At 42.7% G+C, this 25709-nt stretch overlaps 1 protein-coding gene across 1 annotated transcript; it reads left to right on the top strand.

Annotated features, from left to right (window-relative positions):
- The first annotated feature begins 974 nt into the window (after positions 1–974).
- Positions 975–25133, top strand: C20H16orf78 (chromosome 20 C16orf78 homolog). The gene is made up of 5 exons (XM_010375938.2): positions 975–1260; positions 4932–5051; positions 5678–5807; positions 22130–22385; positions 24833–25133. The coding sequence occupies exons 1-5, from the start codon at positions 1111–1113 to the stop codon at positions 24978–24980; spliced, it is 804 nt and encodes a 267-aa protein (XP_010374240.1). The 5' UTR covers positions 975–1110; the 3' UTR covers positions 24981–25133.
- The last annotated feature ends 576 nt before the right edge of the window (positions 25134–25709 follow it).

The raw sequence follows: 25709 nt of genomic DNA, 5'->3' as shown, positions 1-25709 counted from the left end.
CAGGCCTATGACAAAATAGCACAAAGTGGGTAGCTTATAAACAACAAACATTCATTTATCACCATTTTGAAGCCTAGGAAATCCAAAATTAAGGCTCTGACAGATTCTATGTCTGCTGAACCCATTTCCTGGTTCATAGGTGACACCTTCTTACTACATCTCCACATGGTGGAGCTCTCTCTAGTCTCTTCTGCAAGGGCACCAATTCCAATCATGAGAGAACCGCCCTCATGACCTAATTACCTCCCAAGGCCCCACGTTTTAATGCCATCAAGAGGGACACAAATGTCCAGACCTGTTGAAGTCTATTTATCCTTTAGCTCAGAGCTCAAAGGTGGCCTACCCACCACCCCATCCAAGTCTAGTACCATTGCTATGGCCTTTCTTAGAACTACATTCCTTTCTTTGAGAGCACTCATCTTCACTTGTCATTATGGATTCATACGGTAATTATCTGCCCTGCTTTTCCACTAGCCCATATGTCTTAGGAAGTCCGCCTATGTTTTTCTCCTGCATTAGTATCCCCAGCACCATTCCCAATACTTAGTAGGTGCCTGATAACCACATGTTGGATGAATCAATGAACATAGACAAATTGGGCTTATAAAAAACTTTCTTCTAATTAGAGTACACTGTAGAAAGACAGGATGCCAAACTAAAGAATTTAGACTTTTTTTAGATAGGCAACAAGGAGCCATTGAAGGTTTTTGAGAAAGGAAGATGCATGGGCTGACCTTTATTTTAGTAAGATCTGTGTGGAGATGGAGGTGAAAAGGCTGCAAGGAGGCTGTGGCAGAGTCCAGAGGAGACATAATGGCCTGAAGAGGGGTAGTGGCCACATGGGGAACAGTGGGAGGTGGCCAATGTCCCACCTCTACTCTGACCCCAGAGCCAGCTACCAAGCCTGGCAATGACCTCACAATCACTCCCCAGGCCTTCTACCCTTTAAGGCCAATATCCCAGCGTCTTGGCTCACTCTGCCCTTTATGTTCACATCTGGAGGCCACACCTTACCTTCTGAATCACCAGGCCATCGAGTCCAGATAAAGGGATCAAGAGAGTGAGAGAGTGCCAGCCACCTCCCACCCAAGCCACTAGCAAGACTCCACAATGTTAGAGCAACCAGTGTACCTGAAGGATTTAATGCCCACAAAGAGGAAATCCATGTGGAAGACTGCCGAAGAGAGGCGCATGTCTGACCTCACCCGTGTGCTGGAGTGGCTGGAGCGGAGGCAGGGGAAGAAGAAACAAGCTCCCGAGGTGGGTACCATCCAAGAGAAATTTCAGGAAGACTTTACTCAAGATAGTTGCAGTAGGGGAGAGAGATTGGACTTGACTCTCCTGAAACAAAAGGCGGGATAATTTTGAAGTGCTGGGATAAGCTAGTGAGAAGTACCCAAGGACATCAATGGGGTGGGGGAATTAGTTAATATGATTAGGCTGTCTGTGTTGCTAATTTGCGCTTATCAATGTTAGGCTCCCATCCTCTCACAGAGACTGAGAGACAGGGTACAATCTTTCTTGATGATTATATTTCAAAGGGTCCTCCCAGGTCCTTGAGAAAAACATTTCTGGATTGTAAAACTAGCAATAGAGTGAGAAATTTACATCTCAAAGGGGCAGAGAAAAAATTTACAAATGCAAGTTTTCTAGAGGAAAGGTTCTAAGGAAAAGGAGGCCAAAGACCTATCATCAGGAAGAAACCTGTCTAAAGTTTAGTCAAGCTGGGCAAATGTTAGTATCGGTCAGAATTCTAGAAGAGCCAAGGGGTAGTGGCTTCTGGGTCTCCGTGTTGCAGGATGGGATCTTCCTACTGCCCTCAGCTCTTCCCTCCTTGTGATGCCTTCAGAATCAAAGAACATTCGTTCCTCACTGCCATTACTGCAACTGCGACTCCAGCTAACATACCTCCTCTTTTCTACCCTACATTGAGCTAGTTCTAACCTGCCCTTTCCTCTTTCTCCAAGAAGTATAGCAACCAAGTTTGCCTCAGTTTTTCCCAGAGCTACCCCAAGACCCGTTATCTATGAAGAACCAAGCCATGTCTTTGGAAAGTGGTGTCCTCTGCAGAAGATGCCACCTGGTCTTGAATCTCCCGACCCTAGAGCAAAATGAGTAAAAAATGCCATTACTAATGACAATGCTCATCACATCACTAACTTTTAATGTTTATTGTGGTGAAGGCCCTGTGTTTAGATTTGTACCTGGGTTATGTGGTCAACTGCTCCCAGTCAGGCTACCAGGGAGGCGCTATTTTTACCCCCAGTTGAAGGATAAGGAAAGTGAAAATAAGTCCTTTTATTGCACTCACAGAAGTAATAAAGGGCAGAGTCAGGGCTCAAACTGAGATTTATCCAATTCCCAAATGCATGGGCTTTGCTGGGCCGACTCCCCATAACTGCCTCCACTTCCTCTGCTTTATCCAGGTCAGCACCTGCCTTTGGGGAAAGCTTCCATTCTGTTCATGTACTTACTTACTATATTAGTCCATTCTCACACTGCTACAAAGAAATACCTGAGACTGGGTAATTTATTAAAAAAAAAAAAAAAGTTTAATTGGCTCATGGCTGTACAAGGAGCATAGGGGGTTCTGCTTCTGGGGAGGCCTCAGGAAGCTTACAATCATGGCAGAAGGCAAAAGAGGAGCAGGCACTTCACATGGCCAGAGCAAGAAGTGGGAGGATGAGGTGCCACACACACTTTTAAATCACTGGATCTCACGAGAACTCTCTCCTTCATGACATTACCAAGGGGAATCATGTTAAGCCATGAGAAACTGCCCCCATGATCTAATCACCTCCCACCAGGCCCCCACCTCCAACACTGGAGATTACAACTTGACGTGAGATTTGGGGAGAGACACAGATCCAAACCATACCACTTACCATTTATAGTCAGAAAGATCTCGAGTGCCAATTCCATCAGACTCATCTGACAAACATATTTTACTCTAAGGTGCTAATGATTTACAGATAGCTTACCCACTGCCTTGATTTGGGGGCAAAGGGGAAGCTTGACTTCTGGGTCTCTCTAAACTCAATTTAATATCGATCACAGGAATTACATTCACTTCCATGGTTAATATGTTCAGGTCTATCTCCTTTTACCAGGATAAGATTCTAATAATCACATTTTAACAGCTTTACCTTAAATGTGGCTTTTATTGTAAATAACTTTGGACCTAGAGAGGGAGAAAGTTTACATGGGAAATATAATTAAGTCATCAAGCATCATTACCTTTCCCAGAAGCATCTGGGTTTTTAAAGAAGCTTCTAAGAGGAAGATGACATGTCCTGACAGGTCTCCGACAGCAGCAGGTGACAGGGGACCCTCTAGTGAGAAGGTTGGGGTCTATCTTTACCACTCAGGGCCTTCTGTGGCCTCCCCTCCTGGGGTCTGGCCTGGCCATCCAGATCTCCCCACGACAGACTGCTCATGGTATTTCCCCTTGTGATCCATTTGGCATCAGCGAAGACCCCTGAGGTCTGAAGTCTCAGCCATGGAGGATGCTGAATCTGTGAATGTTGCAGTTTCCTTAAGTCTAAGGCATTGCCATGTCGATCTGCTCAGGCTTCCCCAAAATGGGAGCTGTGTGGGAAGCTACTCAGGTGACTCTTCTGGGGAGGCTGAGGATTGAGCTGGGGATGGTGGAAAGGGCTGCCCCGGAGGAGATGGGTCAGCCTAGCTCCTCATAGCCTGAAAATGCAGCCTTGGTTCTGAGTTGCACTGTTTCTCCACTAAGCCAAACAAAACCCCAAAGCTAACCAGCATTACCTTCCTTAGAAGGCAACTTGCAACATGAAGCAGGGCCTTGGACAGCTTCCTTCCACACTCCCAAACGGCTTATGGAAACTTCCCTTCCACCCACTCCGCATAATAACCTACCCCCGATAATTCATGGAGGGCATTGCACATGCATGTCAAAATTCAGTTATTGCTCTCAGTAACTTTATGAAGTAGGTCCTACTATTATCCCCACCTTTCAGACAAGGAAACTAAGCCACAGAGAGAGCAGAAACTTGCCAAGGTCACTCAGCTCTCAGCCGTGGATAGAGCAGGAATCCGGGCAATCTGACTTGGAGACTGCAGTCCAGGCCACTGTCTCCCCGTAACCATAAGCAGTACATTCCCAGAGGAGACCCAGTCTATTTAGTTTTTCCCATGATACTCTGGCACCCACCCCTACTCCTTATAGACTAGGCGGGATGCTTCCTGGGTGGCCTGCCCTTTATGTGCTTCTGCTGGGCTCCTGGACTGTGGGACCCTGGAGATTCCTAATGACCCTACCCTCCCTGCATCCCCTGTAAGAACAGGAGGACCAGGAATGTGCCATGCACAAGGAACTCCATTCACGGCAGGGTGTGCTCAGCTCTTGGGTGGGTGGTAAGGAATACCTGGGGAAAGAGAAAGGCAAGGTCAGTGGTGACCACCCCTCCAGGAAGACTGGATGGGGTGGGTGCCTGGGGTGCTCCGGGACCAAGGAAGAGGCCGGGCTGAGCAAAGGCCCAGAGGTCTGGATCAGCAGCACCTGCTCAAAGTCAGGGCAGCCTTCCTGTGGCTCCAGACTGGAGGCAGGGGCAGGAAGGTCACAGCTGGTAAGGCCACGTGGAGGCTGGAGGGGCTTCTTACCAGGCTAGGGAGTGAGGCCCTTATGAGGGGGGGAGGATGTGATGGGGAGCCCCTCATGGATTCTGAGGTTGAGAGGAACAGGACCAGGCCTGGAGCTTACAACGTCACTCTGTGGGCAGCAACATGTATACCAGGGTGCATCCAGAAGCAGAGGGACAGTGACAACCAGACCTACAGTGTGTGCACTGAAGCCTGTGGAGGGGAGGGGCAGCCCCTCACCTGGGAGCCTTCTCCTCGGGGAAAGGGAAGGGACGCTGTCCCCACAGGGGTGGCTGCAGGGCTCTCTTCCCTTGGCTTTTCAGAAGCAAAAGCCCAAAGTGGTGATAGTCCTTAAAGGAAATGAGAAGAAGGAAGAGAAGAAAGGCAAAGGCCTCGTGACGGCACGGGGAGGGAACCACAAGGCCACGGAGACTTCCCAGAAGGTAATGCGGCCCCCCATCCTCCCCTCACCCGCACTGGGTCTCCAAATGAAGGAGGGGGTCCCCGCTTCTCTCCTGCATAATGTCTGCCTGCTTTCTAAATTTTAAGGCTCTGAAATTCACTCTGGCCCCACATTAACACTCATATAAAATCTCCACCCTTCCCTACCCTGTCCAGCTGTGCTACTCAATTGCTGCCTCCCTGTAGTTTCATTCTTCACTAGTGGCACATCCTCCCTCACCCATATTTATCCCCTGAAGCCATTCAGGAAGACCACTTGGAAGATGAGAACACCATGGCTCAGTGAGGGACAGGAGCTTTCTGGCCAGGCGGCTAACAGGGCAGACCCACCCAGACCTAATAGCCTCCAAGGGCCTGTGTTTCCAAGGCCCCCAGGGACCCCTCTGATATATGGTGGGAAAAAGACAGAGGCGTTGGTGAGCAAGCACCCATGGGCAGACCTTGCCCCTCCGACCTCTGCCAGGGCCCGGGGAAGCTCTCTCCTTGGTTGCCTTTGCCTGCCTTTCAGCAAACCCTTGAAATCACTGTTTGTTTGCTTGGGATGGAGGTGGGGAGGGTGAGCCAGGTCCTGTAACTGGGGTGTGACTTCTCACCTGTTCCCTCCAAGGCCTTAGGAAAGAGGTTCAGGAAGGACAGGGACGCGGTCTCCTACCGAAGGCTCTACGGAGTGGAGCAAAAGGGAAAACGCCTCAGCATGGTCCCTGGCAGCTATGTCAAGGATGGCCCCAAGAAATCTGGTAAGAGAAAAACCTTGGCCCAGCCGTCAGAATCCTCCTCCATAATCTCTTCCTTTAGGAGCAACCGAAAGCTCACGCCATCCTTAGAGCAGTAGCATCCACTGCAATCCAACCATTGTGCACACAGGAGTCAGAAGCCCGCATGGAGGCTTGGGAGGGACCACTACTGGGGTCGCTCTTGGCAAGCGGGATGTGACGTGAACAGGAGGTGAATGTCTGTCAAGGCCCTGGCGCTCCTGAGTGTTCCCTTCTCAGGAAACCAACGTCATGTGTCCAGGTTCCTGAAGCCATTTTGGTGACATCAACTTCATGAGTTACAAATCATCTAATTAATTCAGATACTGTGACAATATCAACTATAGAAGGTACCACTCCTGCTGGCCTGAAACTTGCCAGGAGTTGCTCACCTCTAGGAAGGAATGAGTTTAGGCTGTGCCAGATCCCCAATTTCAAAGACTGCCTGGGTCCTGACCCTGGCTCTACCACTTTATAAGGAACTCAGAGTTGTATAATCCTGGACAACTTATTCCACCTCCGGAGTCTGGTTTTTCATCTGTAAAATGGGATGATAATAATACCTGCCTCATAGTATGGTTGTGAGGTTTAAGCAAGATGAGGCATGAAAAGTAACTAGCCTGACCAAGAGGAGGTGCTGAATGAATATTAGTGGTTTTTTTCTAAGTAAAAATTTTGCTAAAGTTTCAGGTGGTCTTTATTGTGGTATTGGAAAAACAGATGCATTTGTTATGTCAGGCCCCTTGGGACAGAGGTGTAGGGTAGAAGAGAAATCTGGAAGGGATTCCAACTAGCCCAGGAGAAAAGTACACAGGAGCCTCCAAGCAGAGGCTGTCAATTCTCATACATAAAATTGCCCCCATTGTGCCCAACAAAAACGACAAAATCTTTTTTTCCCCTTTTCATTTAATATACCAAAGCCATTGTGACCAAATTGCAGTCACTTCCCTTTAAGATTTAAATGCAGTCGGCTTTCAGTGCAGTTTAGAATCCCAGATTAAATCCTAGAACAGCACTTTAGGGGCATTACTGGTGAAATCTGAAGACGTTCTATAATATACAAAAAAATCTTAATTTCTTAGTCTTGACAAACATGTCATGGACGTAAGATGTTACCATTAAGGGAAAATGGATGAAGGATATACAGGAATCCTCTTTATTTTCTTTGCAACATTTCTGTAAATCCATATGTGATGGTTAATATTGAGTGTCAACTTGATTGGATTGAAGAATGCAAAGTATTGTTCCTGGGTGTGTCTGTGAGGGTATTGCCAGAGCAGATTAACACTTGAGTCAGTGGACTGGGAGAGGCCAACTCACCCTCAAGCTGAGTGGGCACCATCTAATCAGTTGCCCGCACAGCTAGAATAAAGCAGGCAGAAGTTGGAAGGATCAGACTTGCTGAGTCATCTGGCCTTCATCTTTCTCCTGTGCTGGCTGCTTCCTGCCCTTGAACATCAGACTCCAAGTTCTTCAGCTTTTGGACACTTGAATCTATACCAGTGGTTTGCCAGGGGCTCTCAGGCCTTTGGCCACAGACTGAAGGCTGCACTGTTGGCTTCCCTACTTTTGAGGTTTTGGGACACGGACTGGCTTCCTTGCTCCTCAGCTGGCAGACTGCCTATTGTGGGACTTCACCTTGTGATCGTGTGAGTTAATACTCCTTAATAAACTCCTCTTCATATATACATCTATCCTCATCTATCCTATTAGTTCTGACCCTCGATGGAAACTTGACTAATACACCACAATTATTCTAAAATATTTGAAGTTTATTTAAAAAATAAACTACATTGCCTTATGCCTTATGGGAAGCCCCATACCTTCCCCAAACTTTCTGTGACTACCAGTGTAATGTCTGGCCACAAAATCCTGGTCCTGCTGGACCCTGGAGCTTCTGTAAATATTGCTTCCAGTGGCTGCTATTTTGTCTCTTTGATTTCTCCTGAAACCTCTTACATGGAAGTCATTGTATGTAAATACATTCTATTGAAGGCTTGGGGCCAACAGAGGGAAAGAATTACATCACAGAATCATACAGCAAACAAATTAGAGGTTGAAGATTAGACTCCCTTGTTCTTCAAAGTCCTTTATCCAACCCTGCCACCAGGAGATTTTTCCCTAGCTACATGTCTTTGCAGGAAGTAGCCCCCTGATGTTTTTCTCAACTCCAAGACTGGGTAAGGCGAGGCAAGCCAGGAGTTGAGGCCGCCAAATTTAAGGAAGCACTCACTCTCAGATGCCAATCATGCACTAGTGTGAGTCTCAGAGTGAATGCCTCCTTAAATTTTGCACCCTGGGCACCTTCCTTTCCTCGCCCGAGTCCTGGTACTGCTCAGTTCTCCCTCTTCCTCTCTCTTTCCTCTTCTCTTTCCTCCCTGCTCTTCCTTCTCCACCTAACACTTTTCCATTGGCTTTTTACTTGAAGAGAACCATGTTTCATTTGTCTTGTTCCACACTCAAAGTAGTCTATTAAGACATTTTCTTAAACAATTCACTCCCTGAAAGAAACCCATACCAGCTGATTAAATAATTATTTCCATCTCACTGCACAAGGATGCCAGCAGGTCAGGTTGACTTGACACCCATTTGGTTCCCTGCAGTTCCCTTCTTTCCACCATTCAAGTCGAATCCACTCTATGGGAGAATGAAGAAGCCTTGTCTCTCCTGATGTAATAAGACCAATGGCCAGTGGGTTACAAATGACCACTGGTTGCAAATGGGCAAGCCCAAGTGCAAAAAGTGCTCAGCAGCATCTGGAACAGTCTGGGCCTCAAGATGTGGCACCCAGAACCTAGTCAGGGCTGAGCCTAGGCACGGTAAGGAGAGCCTCTGGTGTAGACTGGCAAGAGGACTAAAATGAATGGGTATGATCTGAATTGGCAGACAAGTTCAAAACAAAGCAGCCCCTAGGAAGGGCCTAGAGATAGTCACATACACCATGCCTGATGTTAGCTTGGGTTGCCATAGGCAAAGCACATCCTGATTACATTACATTACATGCACCTTCCCAGGAAATGTTACTATCTCAATGTGGAAGTTGGATGTCAGAGTCTATCCTATCACTTCTGCCTCACTCTCCCTTCATGACCAGTGACTGGGTCCTGTAGCTTCTGCCTCCTTAATATCTTTAATCTCTTTCTCTTCTTCTCCATTTTCACAACCAATATCTTAGCTTAACCATGATCCTCATCCACCTATAAGAATCACCAATTGCTTTCAACCTCTATGACTGCCACATTGACCTTCCTCAGTTATTTATGCCTTTATATTTAAAGTGAGTTTTGAGTCAGGCAGCATGGCTCGTGCTTGTAATCGCAGAACTTTTGGAGGGCAAGGCAAGAGGATCACTTGAGGCCAGAAGTTTGAGAACAGCCTAGGCAACATAGTGAGACCCCCATCTCTACAAATAAACAAATAAGTAGAGTTTCTTCATTACACCACTAAAATAAATTAATAAAGCTCCAATAACTAATTCTACAGCAATGCAGCTCTATGAACTGACTGACAAATAATTCAGAGTAATCCTCTTAAGGACATTCACCGAGCTACAAGGAAACCAACAACTAAATGCAATAGGAAAACAATACTTGGGCAAAATGAGTTCAGCAATGGAATAGAAACCATTTTTTAAAAGCCAAAAAAGGCCAGCACTTTGGGAGGCCAAGCAGGCAGATCATCTGAGGCTGGGAGTTCAAGACCAGCCTGAACAACATGGAGAAACCCCATCTCTACTAAAAATACAAAGTTAGCCAGGTGTGGTGGTGCGTGCCTGTAATCCCAGCTACTCAGGAGGCTGAGGCAGGAGAATTGCTCGAACCCAGGAGGCAAAGGTTGCAGTGAGCCGAGATCGCACCATTGCACTCCAGCCTGGGCAACAAGAGCATAACTCCATCAGAAAAAAAAAGCCAAAAAACAGTTCCTGGAGCTGAAGACCAAGATGTCTGAATTGAAAAACCCAATAGAGCGCTTCAATGGCAGACTCAATCAAACAGAAGAATCAGTGAATTTAAAGACATGTCATTTGAAATTATTCAGTCAGAGGAGTAAAAAAAAAAAAAAAAAAAAAAGGACTGAAAAAGAATAAAGGAAGCCAACAGACTTATGATACACTAGCAAGTGAAACAATACATATTATGGACGTCTAAGAAGGAGAATAGCATAATAAAATGTATTGAAAGAAATAATGGCTGTAAAGTTTCCAAATTTGAGGAAAGAGATGTACATTAAGATTCATGAGGCCCAGTCATCCCCAAATATGTTGAACACCAAAAGGTCTGCACCAAGACATATTATAACTAAATTGTCAAAAGTCAAAGACAATGAAAGAATTTTGAAAGCAGCAGAAAAAAAGCTACTTGTCATACACAAGGAAACCCCCACAAGACTATGAGTAGATTTCTCAGGAGAAACCTTGCAGGTCAGGAGAGAATGGAATGAAATATTTAAAATATTGAAAGAAAATAGCTGCCAACCAAGGATATTGTACCTGATAAAGCTGTTTTTTAGAAATAAAAGGAAAGGACTTTCCCAAAGAGTGAGAGTTTTCATCACCATTGAACCTGCCTTATAAGAAATCATAAAGTGAGTTCCTCAAACTGAAATAAAAGGACACTAATTAACAATGTAAAACACATGAACGTATAAAATTAACTAGTAAAGATACATATATAGTCAAATTTCAAATTCTCTAATATCATAATGGTGATATATGAATGACTTTCAACTCTAGTATAAAAGCTAAAAAACAAATGTATTAAAATTAACTATAACTATAATAATTTGTTAATGGATACACAATACAAAATATATGTATACTGTTATATCAATAACCTAAAATGACAGGTGGAGCGTAAAAGTATAGTTTTTGTATATGATCTAAGTTAAGTTGTTACCAGTTTAAAATAGAATGTTATAACTATAAAATGTCTTATGGCCAGACACGGTGGCTCACGCCTGTAATTCCTACACTTTGGGAGGCTGAGGGGGTGGATCACGAGGTCAGGACCAGCCTGGCCAATATGATGAAACCTCATCTCTACTAATAATACACAATTTAGCCAGATGTGGTGGCATGCGCCTCAGCTACTCAGGAGGCTGAGGCAGGAGAACTGCTTGAACCTGGGAGACAGAGGTTGCAGTGAGCTGAGATCATGCCATTGCACTCCAACCTGGGCGACGGAGTGAGACTCCATCTCAAAATAAAAAAATGTTTTGTACAAGCCTTACGGTAACCACAAAAAACAAACCTGTAGTAAATAAATGAAAGAAAAATAAATAAAAACATACTGCTCCAAAAACTCATTAAATCACAAAAGAAGACATCAAGAGAGGAAAAAAAGAAAGAAATAAACTACAAAGCAGTCAAAAAACAATGACCAAAATGACAGTAAGTTTCTACCTATTGATAATTACTTTAAATATAAATGGATTAAATGCTCCAATTGAAAGACATAGACTGGCTGAATGAATTTAATAAAAACAAGATCCAATTATATGCTGCCCATGAGAGACTCACTTTAGCTTTAAGGACACACACGGCCTGAAAAAGAAGGAATTGGAAAAGATATTCCATGCAAATGGTAACCTAAGGAGAGCATCAGTGGCTATACTAATATCAGATTTTAAGTCAGAAACTGTCACAAGAAAAAAAGAAGGTTGTCATGTAACAGGGGATTGATTCATCAAGGAGACATAACAATTGAAATATTTATTCACTCAACATCAGAGTACCTAAATATATTTTAAAAATTAACAGAACTGAAAGGAGAAATAAACAGCAACACAATAATAGTGGGGGCTTTAACACTTCACTCTCAACAATGGGTAGGTCATGCGGGCAGAAAATTAATAAGGAAAACAGCAGATTTGAACAAAACTGTAGACCAAATGGACCTAACACATGTTTATACATCCCATCATAATACACATTCTTCTCAAATGTATGTAGAATATTCTCCAGAAGTGGTCATATGTTGGACCACAAGTCATTTTTTTTTAAGTGCAGCAGTACATGTGCAGATTTGTTACATAGGTAAATTGTGTCATGGGGGTTTGTTGTAGAGATTATTCATCACCCAGGTGATGTACCCATTAGTTATTTTCCCTGATCCTCTTCCTCCTCCCACCCTCCACCCTCAGGTATGCCCCAGTTTCCTTTGTTCCCCTCTATGTGGCCATGTGTTCTCATCATTTGGCTCCCACTTATTAGTGAGAACATGCAGTCTTTGGTTTTCTGTTTCTGCATCAGTTTGCTAAGGATAATGGCCTGCTGCTCCATCCCTGTTCTTCCAAAAAATATGGTTTTGTTCTTTCTATGGCTGCATAGTATTCCGTGCTGTATATGTACCATATTTTCTTTATTCAGCCTACCATATGTGGACATTTAAGTCAATTCCATGCTTTGCTTTTGTGAATAATGCTGCAGTGAACGTATGTGTGCATGTGTCTTTATGGTAAACTGATTTATATTCCTTTGGGTATATACCTAGTAATGCGATTGCTCAGTCAAATGGTAGTTCTATTTTTAATTCTTTGAGGAATCACCACACTGCTTTCCACAATGGTTGAACCAGTTTACACTCTCATCAGCAGTACATAAGTATTCCCTTTTCTCCACAACCTCACCATCATCTGTTATTTTTTGACTTTTTAATAAAAGCCACTCTGACTGGTGTGAGATGGTATCTCATTGTGGTTTTGATTTGCATTTTTCTAATGATCAGTGATGTTGAGGTTTTTTTCCATATGCTTGTTGGCTGCATGTATGTCTTCTTTTGAAAAGTGTCTTTTCGTGTCCTTTGCCCACTTTTTTTTTTGTTTTATCTTTCTTGTAAGTTTGTTAAAGTTCTTTGTAGGTGCTGGATATTAGACCTTTGTTAGACTCGATAGTTTAATTTTTTTCTTCTATTCTGTAGGTTGTCTGTTTACTCTGTTGACAGTTTCTTTTCTTGGGCAGATTTGGTTTGTCAGTATTTTGTTGAGGCTTTTTGCATTAATGTTCAAGGAATTGACCTGATGTTTTCTTTTTTTGTTGTGTCCCTGCCATATTTTGGTATCAGCATGATGCTGGCCTCATAGAAAGAGTTAGGAAGGAGTCCCTCCTTCTCAATTTTTTGAAATTGTTTCAGTAGGAATGGTACCAGCTCTTCATTGTACATCTTGTAGAATTTGGCTGTGAATCTATCTGGTCCTGGGCTTCTTTTGTTGTTGTTGTTGGTAGGTTAATTACTGATTCAATTTTGGAGCTCATTATTAGTCTGTTCAGGGATTCAGTTTCTTCCTGGTTCAGTTCAGTCTCGAGAGGGTGTATGTGTCCAGTAATTTATCCATTTCTTCTAGATTTTCTAGCTTGTGTACAGAGAGGTTTTCATAATATTCTCTGATGGTTATTTGTATTTCTGTGGTGTCAGTGGTAATATCTCCTTTGTAGTTTTTAATTATGTTTATTCGGATCCTGTCTCTTTTCTTCTTTATTAGTCTAGCTAGCAGTCTATGTGTTTTATTAATTCTTTCAAAATACCAGGCCGGCTGTGGTGGCTCACACCCATAATCCCAGCAGTTTGGGAGGCCGAGAGGGGCGGATGCCGGATGCCTTGAGCCCAGGAGTTCAAGACCAGCCTGGGCAACATAGTGAGATCCTATCTGTATTAAGAAAAAAATTAAAAAGAAAAAAAAAAAACCCACAACTCCTGGATTCCTTGATCTTATAAATGTTTTTTTGTGTGTGTGTCTCGGTCTCCTTCAGTTCAGCTCTGATTTTGGTTATTTCTTGTTTTCTGCTAGTTTTGGGGTTGGTTTGCTCTTGGTTCTCTAGTTCTTTTAGATGTGATGTTAGGTTGGTAAATTGAGATTTCTCTAACTTTTTGATGTGAGTGATCAGTGATATAAATTTCCCTCTAAATACTACCTTAGCTGTGTCCCAGAGATTCTGGTATATTCTATTTTTATTTTCATTTGTTTGAAATAACTTCTTGATTTCTGCTTTAATTTCATTATTTACCCAAAAGTCATTCAGGAGCAGGCTATTTAATTTCCATGAAATCGTATGGGGTTTTTCTTCCTAAGATAAGGTCTCACTTTGTTACCCAGGCTGGAGTGAAGTGGCAGGATCGTGGCTCACTACAGCCTAGACATCTCATGCTCAAGCAGTCCTCCCACTTCAGCCCCTCAAGTAGCTGGGATTACAGGTGCACACCACCATGACCAGCTAATTTTTGTATTTTTTTGTAGAGATGAGGTTTTGACATGTTACCCAGGGTGGTCTTAAACTCCTGAGCTCAAGTGATCTGCCTTACTTGGCCTTCCAAAGTGCTAGAATTATAGGCATACCCCTTGTGCTCAGCGAAATTGTATGGTTTTGAGTGATTTTCTTGGTCTTGATTTCTAATTTTATTGCACTGCACAAAACACATCTTAACAAATTCAAGAAGACTAAAATTATATTAACTATCTTTTCTTACCACAAAGGTATAAAACAAAAAGTCAATAAAATGAGAACAATTAGAAAATTAAAAAATATGTGGAAATTAAACAACACATATCTTCGCATGTGTTTCTAGCTTGTTCCATCTATTCTTTGCTTTTTCTTTCTTCTTTTCCTGCCCTCTTTTAGACCAAATATTGTTTATGATTCCATTTTATCTCCTTCATTAGCTTCCTAGTTATAACTCTTTGTTGCAGCCGGGTGCAGTGGCTCACGCCTGTAATCCTAGCACTTTGGGAGACGGAGGTGGGTGGATCACCTGAGGTTAGGAGTTCGAGACCAGCCTAGCCAACATGGCAAAACCTCGTCTCTACTAAAAATACAAAAATTAGGCAGGCATGGTGGTGCGTGCCTGTAGTCCCAGCTACAGGAGGCTGAGGCAGGAGAATCACTTGAATCCAGGAGGCAGAGGTTGCAATGAGCCGAGGTCGTGACACTGTGCTCTAGCCTGGGCAACAGAGTGAGACTCCATCTCAAAAAAAAAAAAAAAAAAAATACAAAAATTAGCCAAGTGTGGTGACGCACATCTGTAATCCCAGCTACTCAGGAGGCTGAGGCAGAAAAATCGCTTAGACCTGGGAAGCGGAAATTGCAGTGAATCAAGATTGCACCCCACTGCACTCCAGCATGGGAGACAGGGCAAGACTCCATATTAAAAAAACACAAAATCATTTTAGTGATGATGTTAATGTATATAGTATACATCTTTAAACTAGCACAGTCTATCTTCATTTTATGTAAAGCATAAGAACCTTACGAGAGTATACTTCCATTTCTCCTCTCCCCTTCTACATGCTGTTGTTGCCACACATTGTATTTTTCCATATTATAAATCCTACAAGTGTTATGATTTTTGCCCTAAGCAATTACGTTTCCAAGCGACTTTTGTGTTTACTCACGCATTTAACATTTCCAGTGCTCTTCATTGGATCCAGATTTCTGTCTGGAATAATTTTCCTTCTACCTGAAGATTTTCCTTTAATGTATCTTGTGGTGTGGCTTTGTTGGTAATAAATTTGTATAGCTTTTGTATATCCAGAAGGGTCTTTATTTCACTTTTGTTTCTGAGAGACACTTTTGCTGAGTGTAGAATTTTAGATTGTCAACCTTTCTTCATCCAATACTTTAAAGTTTGGTCTACCATCCTCTGGCTTGTTTGCAATGGGAAGCTGACTCTCTTCCTAATTTTTGTTCCTCTGTAAAGTGTTTTTTTCCTCTGGCTTCTAAGATTTTCTTTTAAGAAAGGAGCTTATGATGTGCCTTAATGTCATTTGCTTAATGTTTCTTGTGTTTGTATTTGGGGTTTGTTGAAATTCTTGGTTTACAGTTTTCATCAAATTTTACCAATTTGCTGGCCATTATTTCTTCACAAATTTATTTCATTTCTCCATTCTCTCCCCTCTCTTTCAGGCACCCAAATTACACATATTTAAAGTCCCAAAATTCATCTTGTGTTTTTCTTCATCTTTCAGTCTTTTCTCTTTGTGTTTCATCTCGTACAGTTTCTTGTGCTATACTTTCAAGTCCACTAATCCTTTCTTCTTCAATACCGAATCTGCTGTTAATCCCATCCAATAGAATTTTTCATTTCAAACACTGTCATTTTCATCTCTAGAATTTCAATTTGGGTCATTTTAAATCTTCTGTGTCTCTTCTTAATGTGACCTTGCCTTGGAGGGCATAACAGGAGTATGCCATACTAGCTGTTGTCGTATTCTTGTCTACCAATTCTTTCACTGGAGTACTTTCTTTTCTGGCTTGTTCTGGCTAGTCCTCAGCTGAGGGGAATCTGCATAACTCTGCAGTTCTTGGTGCAGCTTTTTCCTGTTCTTCTAGCTCTTACAGTTTACCTAAATTATCTGGTCTCTCTCCTCAACTCAAGGGGACTCCTAGGCTCTGTCTAGGCTTCTCTGCAACCCCATGCTGCAACCTGGAAGCATCTTCCAACTGAAGGCTGGGGCAATCATGAGGCTCCCCTCATTTCTTTCCCCTCACTCAAGGATCACTGCCCTATGTTGCGTGTTGTCCAATGTCTAAAAACTGCTATTTCATATAACATGCCCAGTTTTTTAATTGCTTAAGGTGGAAGGATAAATCCAATTCCTGCTACCCCATCTTGACTGAAAGCAGAAGTCTCAAATTGGCCTTTCCAAAACTTAAACCTTATTGAATGCAATAACAAGTCACTGAAAAGTTTTACGAAGGAAATTACTAAGTTGAATTTAAATTTTAGAAAGTTTGCTCTGGCTATGAGCCAGGAAAAGATCCTGGGAAAACAACTGTAACACCTTGCCAAAGTAAATCTTAGTAAAGTGTGAGTAGCTAGACTGGGAAAGGGAATTCCCTCCATGGGCACCTATGTCCAGGATATTGTGTAGACACCAGGCCAAGGATACATCCCCTAATGCACAGGGCTAGAAGGCCATACCCCCTTTTGTCTCCACGAGCGCAAAGTGAGCTTCTGGTGTCCCGAACATGGCTCACTAGAAATATAACCTATCTCTTCAGCCACAAACCCAGGAATGTGGGTCATTTTTGTCCAAAAGAGTGGCCAGGACAGGCTTCCAGAAAAAGGCTCTGACAATGTGGGCTCAGGTCCTCAGTTCACCACTGATAATCTGTGGCATCTTGAGCACATTACCTAATCCCTCTGATCCTAGTGTTCTCCTTTGTCAAATGGACATGACGTGGTTGTGAGACTGATGTGCCCCCACTGCCAGAAAGCCCTTGAACGCTGCCTGGTATGTGAGTCACTCAACACATGTCAGCTAATCTGTGTAATTGTCATTACTTTTTATATTGCTACTGCTCTTTCCTTCATGAGATCCACCTTGCACGGAAGAGGATCAGATGTTTCAGGAAAGGCAATTGCCCTTTCTCCAAGGAATTTCCTTATTCGTGTAAAAGAGAATGTGCAGCTCATGATCCTCCCATAGCATAGCGCCAATTTTCTGCACGTGCAAACGGACTGCTGAGGCCACCTGACCTTATCACCCTGTCAAGGACCAGCTACGATGCCAGAACACCATGTGCCATAAAGAGTCCTAATTCAGCCACTAACTCATTGCGACATCTTGGGCAGGTCACACCCACTCCTCAGGCCACTGTCTCCACATTTATGTAATTGTAGGAGGTCTAGATGCATTTCGACTAGGAATATCCTGATAAAATTCCCAAACTTTGTTGATGAAATCTTACAAGCTTACAGACAGAATAATTTACTTATAAGGGGAAAAAAAATCAACCTGCCATCAACCTGGAAGTGGAATAGCACATATGCATTGCAAAGAATGAAAACCCCCATAATACTGCCCCAATTCACATAAGTCACTATCAAACAAATGAATTATATTTGTAGATTCAGAAATATTTAGGGATTTTTATAAGCCATACATTCTTTCATCTGCAGAAAATTCTCTAGGAGAGACTAGAAACAACATATTGGCAAGTAATTTAAAATCAAAATCTAGATAAACATTTAAAACCAGGTGAGATAGAAAGGTTGACGACAAAAGGAAAAGCAAAGAAACCACAAGGAAGTGCAAGTAGATGAGTTAGAACTGAGGCTAAAAGAAACACATAGAGTAAAAGAGAGACCTTTTTAAATGTTAGAATAAGTAATAACCATAAACCTACATGCATCAAAAAATGTAGAAGCTAAATAAATAAAGCAAGACATTTAGAAATGCAGGGAGAACCTGTTAAAGATACAGTTATGGTGGTCCATTTTATTTTATTTTTATTTTTTGACTTTTAGGTTCTAGGAGTACATGTGCGGGTTTGTTACATGGGTAAATTCTGTGTCGCTGACGCCTGGTGTATAAATGATCCTATGATCCTATCACCCAAGTAGTGAGCATGTGATGTGGTTTGGCTGTGTCCCCACCCAAATCTCATCTTGAATTGTGGTTCCCTCAGTTCCCAAGTGTTGTGGGAGAAACTGGTGGGAGGTAATTGAATCATGGGAGTGGGTCTTTCCCATGATGTTCTTGTGATAGTGAATAAGTCTTATGAGATCTAATGGTTTTATAACTGGAAGTTCCCCTGCACAATTTCTTCCTGCCTGCTGCCGTGTAAGACCTCTCTTGCTCTTCTGCCACGATTGTGAGGCCTCCCCAGCCATGTGGAACTGTGAGTCAATGAAACCTCTTTCCTTTATAAATTACCCAGTCTTGGGTACAACTTTATCAGCAGCATGAGAACAGACTAACATAGCATAGTAACTGGATAGGTAGCCTTTCAACCCATATCTCCCTCCCATTCTCTCCACTATGGGGGTAAATTTTAATACACCTCCTTCAGAAACAAATAGAAGATCATATAGACAATAACAGGAAATACACAGAAGAATGTAACTATGCAGTTAACAAACCATAGCTTTACATCTGAATAGAGAACATGTATTTTTTTATATCCAAACAATATTTACAAAAATCACCTGTGTGCTTCATCACGGAGAAAATACTAACAATCACAAAAGTAAAGATTTTAGGGCTACCTACATCATCTCAAACCAACAATTAGAAATAACCCTCAACTTTAAAAATTGGAAATTAAAAAACATACATCCAAATTACGCTTGTATCAAAGAAAATAACTAATGAAATAAGCCTGTTTCATACCAAAACCTATGAGACAAAGGCAAAATGTATGCTCAGAAGAAAATGTACAGTAAAAACTAAAGGTAATAATTCTTTATAAAACACATAATAAAAGAAATTGCCAACACTTTTATTAATTTAGTAAGTAGAAGAATTATGAAAAAGAGAAAATTAATATATTAAATACTGGCTGGGGTTAATGAATAATATCAAGATCAAAAGTTGTTAAAAGCCTAAGTATCAAGCTATCTTTTTGAAAAAGCAAGTGACATGAAAGCAATTGCTATGAAGTAATCATAAGCCTTGTTAAAAGGAAGAGTAAAATATACAAGATTTTATATGAGAAAGGATGTAAATAAAATAAAAGAACTGTAATAGAATACTATACCTCTATACAATATACAATACATTTTAAAACCTAAAGGAAATGGATGATTTTCTATTATACTATATATTATCAAAATTGGTACAATAAAGAGCAGAAAAATTGAATAGGGCAATTTCTGCAGGGAAGGTTGAAAAATAATTAACATTTTTCCACTAAAAAATGGCACTAAGACAAATGGTTTCATGCAAGGTTTTAACATTTAAAGAGCAAATAATTTTAACGTTACTTCAACTATTACAGACTGCCTAAAATATAGACATTTCTGCACTAATTTAACAAGCTATTAAATTAATGCAGAACTTTAATATTAAAACTTATACCAAAAAAGTTGGCCAATCTCACAATAATATAAATGCGAAAATCTAGAAATTTTTAGCAAATATACTCAATGTATGAAAACACATCACATGTACAATGTCTGAAATGAATTCCACCATGAACAAGTGGGCTTTATTACAGCAGGTAAGAAGTGGTTCATTATGAGGATGTCTAAGAACACAATTTATTACATCAACATATTAAAGGAAAAAATGTAATTATATCAGTAGATGGCAAAAAAAAAAAAATGCAATGAGTAGAATCAAGCAATTATCACCAGTAAAAACTCTATGTTAACCAGGGATAAACCACTAAAATATGATAAAACATATACCCCAAATAGGGGCAAATATCATTCTAAAAGATGCAATGCCCAAATTACTTAAAATCCAGAACAAAATGAGGCTTAATCCCTATCATCATTATTGGCAATGTTTTAGAGGGTCTGTCAAATGTAATATATATTAAAAAGAATATATAATTTTGATAAATATTGGAGGAATGATACGTTCATTTTTTCCCCCTAATATGATTGTATATCTGCAAAACTCATGAAATTCTAGTTAAAAAGTAATAAAATTTACTGCGGTTGCTGGTATACTAGACAAGTATAGTTTTTTGTTTGTTTGTTTGTTTGTTTTTGGGACAGGGTCTCTCGCTCTGTCACCCAGGCTGAAGTGCAGTGGTGTGATCATAGCTCACCGCAGCCTTGACCTCCTGGGCTCAAGCAGTCCTGCCAAGTCAGCCTCACAAGTAGCTAGCACAACAGGCATGTGCCACTACACCCCTAATTTTTTTTTTTTTTTGGTAGAGATGGAGTCTCACTTTGTTAGTCTTGTCAGGTTAGTCTTGAACTCCTGGCCTCAATCCATGCTGCCCAGGCTAGTCTTGAACTCCTGGGCTCCAATGGTCCACCTGCCTCTGCCTCTCAAAGTGCTGGAATTATAGACATGAGCCAGCATGCCCAGCTGACAAATATAGTTTTTAAAAAACAGTATATTTAGCCAGGCATGGTGGCTCACGCCTGTAATCCCAGCACTTTGGGAGGTTGAGGCAGGCAGATCATGAGGTCAGGAGATCGAGACCATCCTGGCTAACACGGTGAAACCCCATCTGTACTAAAAATACAAAAAAATTAGCCAGGCGTGGTGGCGGGCACCTGTGGTCCTAGCTGCTGGGGAGGCTGAGGCAGGAGAATGGCGTGAACCCAGGAGGTGGAGCTTGCAGTGAGCTGAGATCGCACCACTGCACTTCAGCCTGGGTGACAGAGCGAGACTCCATCTCAAGAAAAAAAAACAAACGGTAGACTTTTCTCTATATGCTTGTCATACCAGTTAGAAATGGAAATGAGTACAAAATATTCCATCCTCCTGAGTAAAAATACATAAAACACTTAGAAGGAAATTTAGCAAGAAAAAAATATTAAGGTGTCCAAGCTCTAGTCCAACCTTCACACTGGCCACATGGGACCCAGGATGGATTTGAATGTGGCTCAACATAAATTTGTAAACTTTCTTAAAACATCACGAGTTTTTTTTTTTTGCGTTTTTTTTTTTTTTTTTTTTTTCCTCATCAGCTATCATTAGTGTTAGTGTATTTTAGGTGTGGCCCAAGAAAATTCTTCTTCTAATGTGACCCAGGGAAGCCAAAATGTTGGGCACCCCTGCAAGTCCAACAACATTTTGTTTGGTACAAACCCCATATTTGGGTCACATCAGACACTCACCATTTCATTTCGTGTATTTGTGCCTTCACACATTCTGTTCCTCTGCCTGTGATCCTTTCCTTCCTTTTCTAACTGATCAACTATTGGCCCTTTCAAACCCAGCTCAAAACTTTTCTCTTCTGATACCTTCCCTGGGATATCAGAAGATATCCTCTAGGTTACCTCCTCTACGCACATTCCACTTAGGGGAACTCCCACTGGGGAGGATGGAGAGAACAGACAGAAAGAAGCAGAAAGAGGGAAAGACGGAAAGGAAGGGAGTTGGAACAAGGCAAGGAGAAAGGAGGGAGGGGAAAAAGGATTGAACAAACAAAGAAGGAGAACCTGGGTTAGGCGCGGTGGCTCACGCCTGTAATCCCAACACTTTGGGAGGCTAAAGCAGGTGGACCATTTGAGCCCGGGAGTTCAAGACCAGCCTGGGCAACATGGCAAAACCCTATCTCTACAAAAATATAAAAGTTTATCAGGAGTGGAGGCATGTGCCTATAGGTCCAGCTACATGGGAGGGTGAAGCATGAGGATCACTGAGCCTGTGAGATAGAGGCTGCGGTGAGGTATGATTGTGCTACTGCGTTCCAGCCTGGGCCACAGAGTGAGGAAACTCAGTCTCAAAAAAAGAAAGTGGGGAAGGGGTGTAGAGAACCTGTGAAAGCCATGAAAAGACCTCATATCTCAGAACAGGTATTGTTTGAAGTCCATGTATCCCTACAGCCTTCATCCCCTTCCTGCTTACCCCACCTCTCAAGCCTCCCATGATCTAACTCTTTGATGACATCTGTCCAATTTCAGATACAGATATCAAGGATGCAGTCGACCCAGAGTCTACTCAGCGGCCAAACCCATTCCGTCGACAAAGCGTTGTCTTAGATCCCATGTTACAGGATGGTACCTTTAGCAGCCGGAGGGCAACCTTCATGAGAGACTGGTCCAACAAGATGCCTGACACGGCTTACGAACGCAAGCTAAAGAGCCTCATGGAGAAAAGCACCGAGCCTAAGATGGAAACCATAAGGATGCTGAAGCCAGAGGAGGTGCTGAGCTGCCGGTGAGAGCTGCCACCCCCTGGGCAGAGGGGTGGGATCCTGGAACAGGCTTTGCTTACTCCTGTCTCCAGCTCAAACACCTTGGCTTAACCTGAAGATCTAGGAGTAGGGGCTTGGTGTGGCTGAGCTCTGCCCTTTGGTCCCAAAGGACTGCTCCGGGGCTCAAGCCAGTGGGTCTTCAGCAGCTCACCTGCTGGTAGACCATCGCCTGAATGGACATGTCATTTAGGTGCTGCCATTTTGATGCCACACCTTTCAACAACCCTCCCAATATTTCCATTTGTTTCAATATTACTCAAAAAGGAAAGAATGTGGCTTTGTCTTAACAGGAAGATTTCCCTACGATCCTTTGCACTGTGGGGTTGAGTTGCTGGTGATGGTAGCCACCATCCCCAGTGACCTACCTGCTGCATGTTTGGGCTTTTAGACTGTCTAAGGGATCATGAACAAAGTGTGAAACCATTTGCTATTTACTGCTCTTCCCAAAGAGTCTCCCTTCTCACTTGCTGTCTGTCCTGTTTATCAGGGCTTTCTGGGTTTCAGCAGTGGAGCCCAGATTCCCCCCCCCCCCCCCGCTGCCTCCAAAAACAAGCATCCTTCTCCCTAGCCCAGTGTTTTCCTTTACCGTAAAGTTGTAACTGACAAAGTTTGGAAACTTTAGCAAATAAGGAAACAAGACAACAGAGTAATGTAGTTGTTATCATCCTTGTAGGGTTGACATCAGTAAACTCATCTGTAGGTTTAAGATGGCCTCAAATGTCTAGTGATCTAATAACCCCATCACAAAGTCCTGCTCTGCTCACTGACGGGCAGAAGGTTAACTGGCTTCAAGATGAACAGGCAGAGACCTCAGCAGACTGCCCTTGCTGGTTGGTTCCATGACTGGATGACTTTGGCCATAGCTTTCAGATGGACCATGTGGTTCTAATTGACTCTGGGCAACAAGCAGCCTACCTGGGTTCCATGGTGGGGGAAAAGAGATTTGGACAGGACTCCTGCCCTCCAAAGAGACGGAAAGAATATTTGAAGAGATAGCATACGAAACCATTCAAGAAACAACCAAGAAAAGAATGGAGTGGTTCAGAGTGAGATTTATTATTATTGAGACAGTCTCTCTCTGTCGCCCAGGCTAGAGTGCAGTGATGCGATCTCGGCTCACTGCAACCTCCAGCTCCCAGGTTCAAGCAACTCTCATGCCTCAGCCTCCTGAGTAGCTGGGATTATAAGCGTGCAGCAACAAACCCAGCTAATTTTTGTATTTTTAGTAGAGATGGAGTTTTGCCATGTTTCCCAGGCTGGTCTTGAACTCCTGTTCTCAAGTGGTTCGCCTGCCTTGGCCTCCCAAAGCACTAGATTACAGGTGTGAGCCACAGCGCTTGGCCAGGATGAGATCTTAACAAGTGTCCCCATATACTTATGCATGAGACCCTCATAGGCTGATCAGGGAAAAAGTAGTCCAAGTGTGGGGACTGGTGAGGGAGTCTGAGCTGGCCATAAGAACAGGTAGGCTCTGGGAAGACCTTAAAGAACAGTGGCCATTCCTAACAGGCAGAAAATCACATTATATCAACACACAGCGCCTCTCCCATAGTCTGTGGCAAAGTAAGCAACCAGCAGGCAGCCTGAGTAGGGGCCTACACTCTATACTAAAGCTGGGACCAAGGTCAGGGTTGCTGGTAGAATAAGAAGCTCTCTGGATCACACAGTATAAGTGGGATTGATCCCATTCTTCAGTATCAATCAGAATTTTGGGGCTCTAGCTAATATTCTAGATCAATGATCTGATTTTTAAATTGTGTGGATATTATTAAGAAACAAATGCTCTCTACATGCCTGCAACTTTGCTCAGCGGTTATTTCCACTGTCTGTATCTTTCTCGGCCTGTGGCCTCTCTCAGTGTATGTGCGCATGACAGTGACAAATCACGTAACAATTCACATTCTGCCTTTTCTCACCACTTGGTACTGTCACAGCCATGTGGCACCATCTTCTTTATGCCATTCTAACTATGGCTTTTTAATTAAGCTCCTTGACATAAGGTAGTCCATTATCGGGTTGACTATTTCTCTGTTAGTGGATTTACTCATTTTCCTGTTGTTGACAATCCCAAAATGAACATCTTTTATTTATATAGCTTTTCTTTCCATTGACTTCTCTTCTTAGGATACATTGAGAACCTGAGTGGGGTTACTGAGTCAAAGATAATGAATGTTTTTTTCTTTGGAGGCAACTGACTGCCAAAAGAGTTACACCAATGCAAACTCCCACCTCCTTTGTGGGGTGTCCCACTGTCTTATAAAGTCTCTATCAGCTCCACGGATGACTAGGAGAGCCAGCCCCTTGCAGAGCACCCACACTTACTGCTGCTTAAATCTAAGCTCTTTTCAATAAAGTTAGAAGCTGCTGTGACTCCACCTTCAACTGACCTCTTTTGCCTTCTCTTGAACAGATACCTGAGGTTGTCCAAGGAGAACATTCGGACCTTGCTTAAGCTGTGCAAGGATGCAGGAATGAATGTGGATATCCACCCCCACATGGTCGAAGGGGACATAGACGCTAAAAAGGTGTTCCCCGGAATACGCAGTGTGGCACTCTAAATAGCTCCTCTCGCCGCCACCTTCAGTCTCCTTCTGTCATGGGACCCTTTGTCTCCAGATGCCATCCTCTGGCATACTACAAGTAGTCCTTCCAACCTAGTGCATCCCTTTAGAAAATAAGCAATCAGAAAACAAGCCTCGGTTGTGTGATCATTGTGCTGCGGTAAGACTGGTCCTTGACATCCAAGTCAAGAACCAGCTTAGGAGAAACTGTAGTTTTTCTCCTGACCAAAAGAAGAATCCTTAGAAAGGGCTTCTTAGGAAGGAAGGCTTAGGAGTTTTTTTTTTTAAAAAAAAAAAAAAAAAAAAAAAAAAAGTGGGGTGGGGTCCAGGGTCCTCAGAGGGAAACTAGAAAGGACAAAGTGTAAAGGGGCTGGTTGAGAACACACACACATGCCCCACGCCCATGAGCAGGACTTGGCTTTGTGGGGACCTGGCCTTCTTGTGTGCAGAGTGGGGGACTGATCAGGGGCAGTGAGAGAGGGAAATGCTATCAACATATGGAGGCAAGGAAGGAGACCTTTGGGTGCGTACAACCACAGACCCCAAAAGGGGCCCGAAACCTTTCAGAACTGGTAGGTGCCTCAATATCAGCAAGTCTAGGACCTTATTCATTTCAAGAAAAGAAGCCGCAGAGGGCAAGAAACTTGCTCAGAGTCACATAGATGAGAAACGGCAGGGTTGAGATGAAAACAGTATCTTCTCCTAGTCTCCTGCCCTGCTCTCTTG

The sequence above is a fragment of the Rhinopithecus roxellana genome, chromosome 20, assembly GCF_007565055.1.
Source record: "Rhinopithecus roxellana isolate Shanxi Qingling chromosome 20, ASM756505v1, whole genome shotgun sequence".
NCBI lineage: Eukaryota > Metazoa > Chordata > Mammalia > Primates > Cercopithecidae > Rhinopithecus > Rhinopithecus roxellana.
The sequence above is the reverse complement of the archived record's forward strand: the minus strand, read 5'-3'. Positions and strand labels throughout refer to the sequence as shown.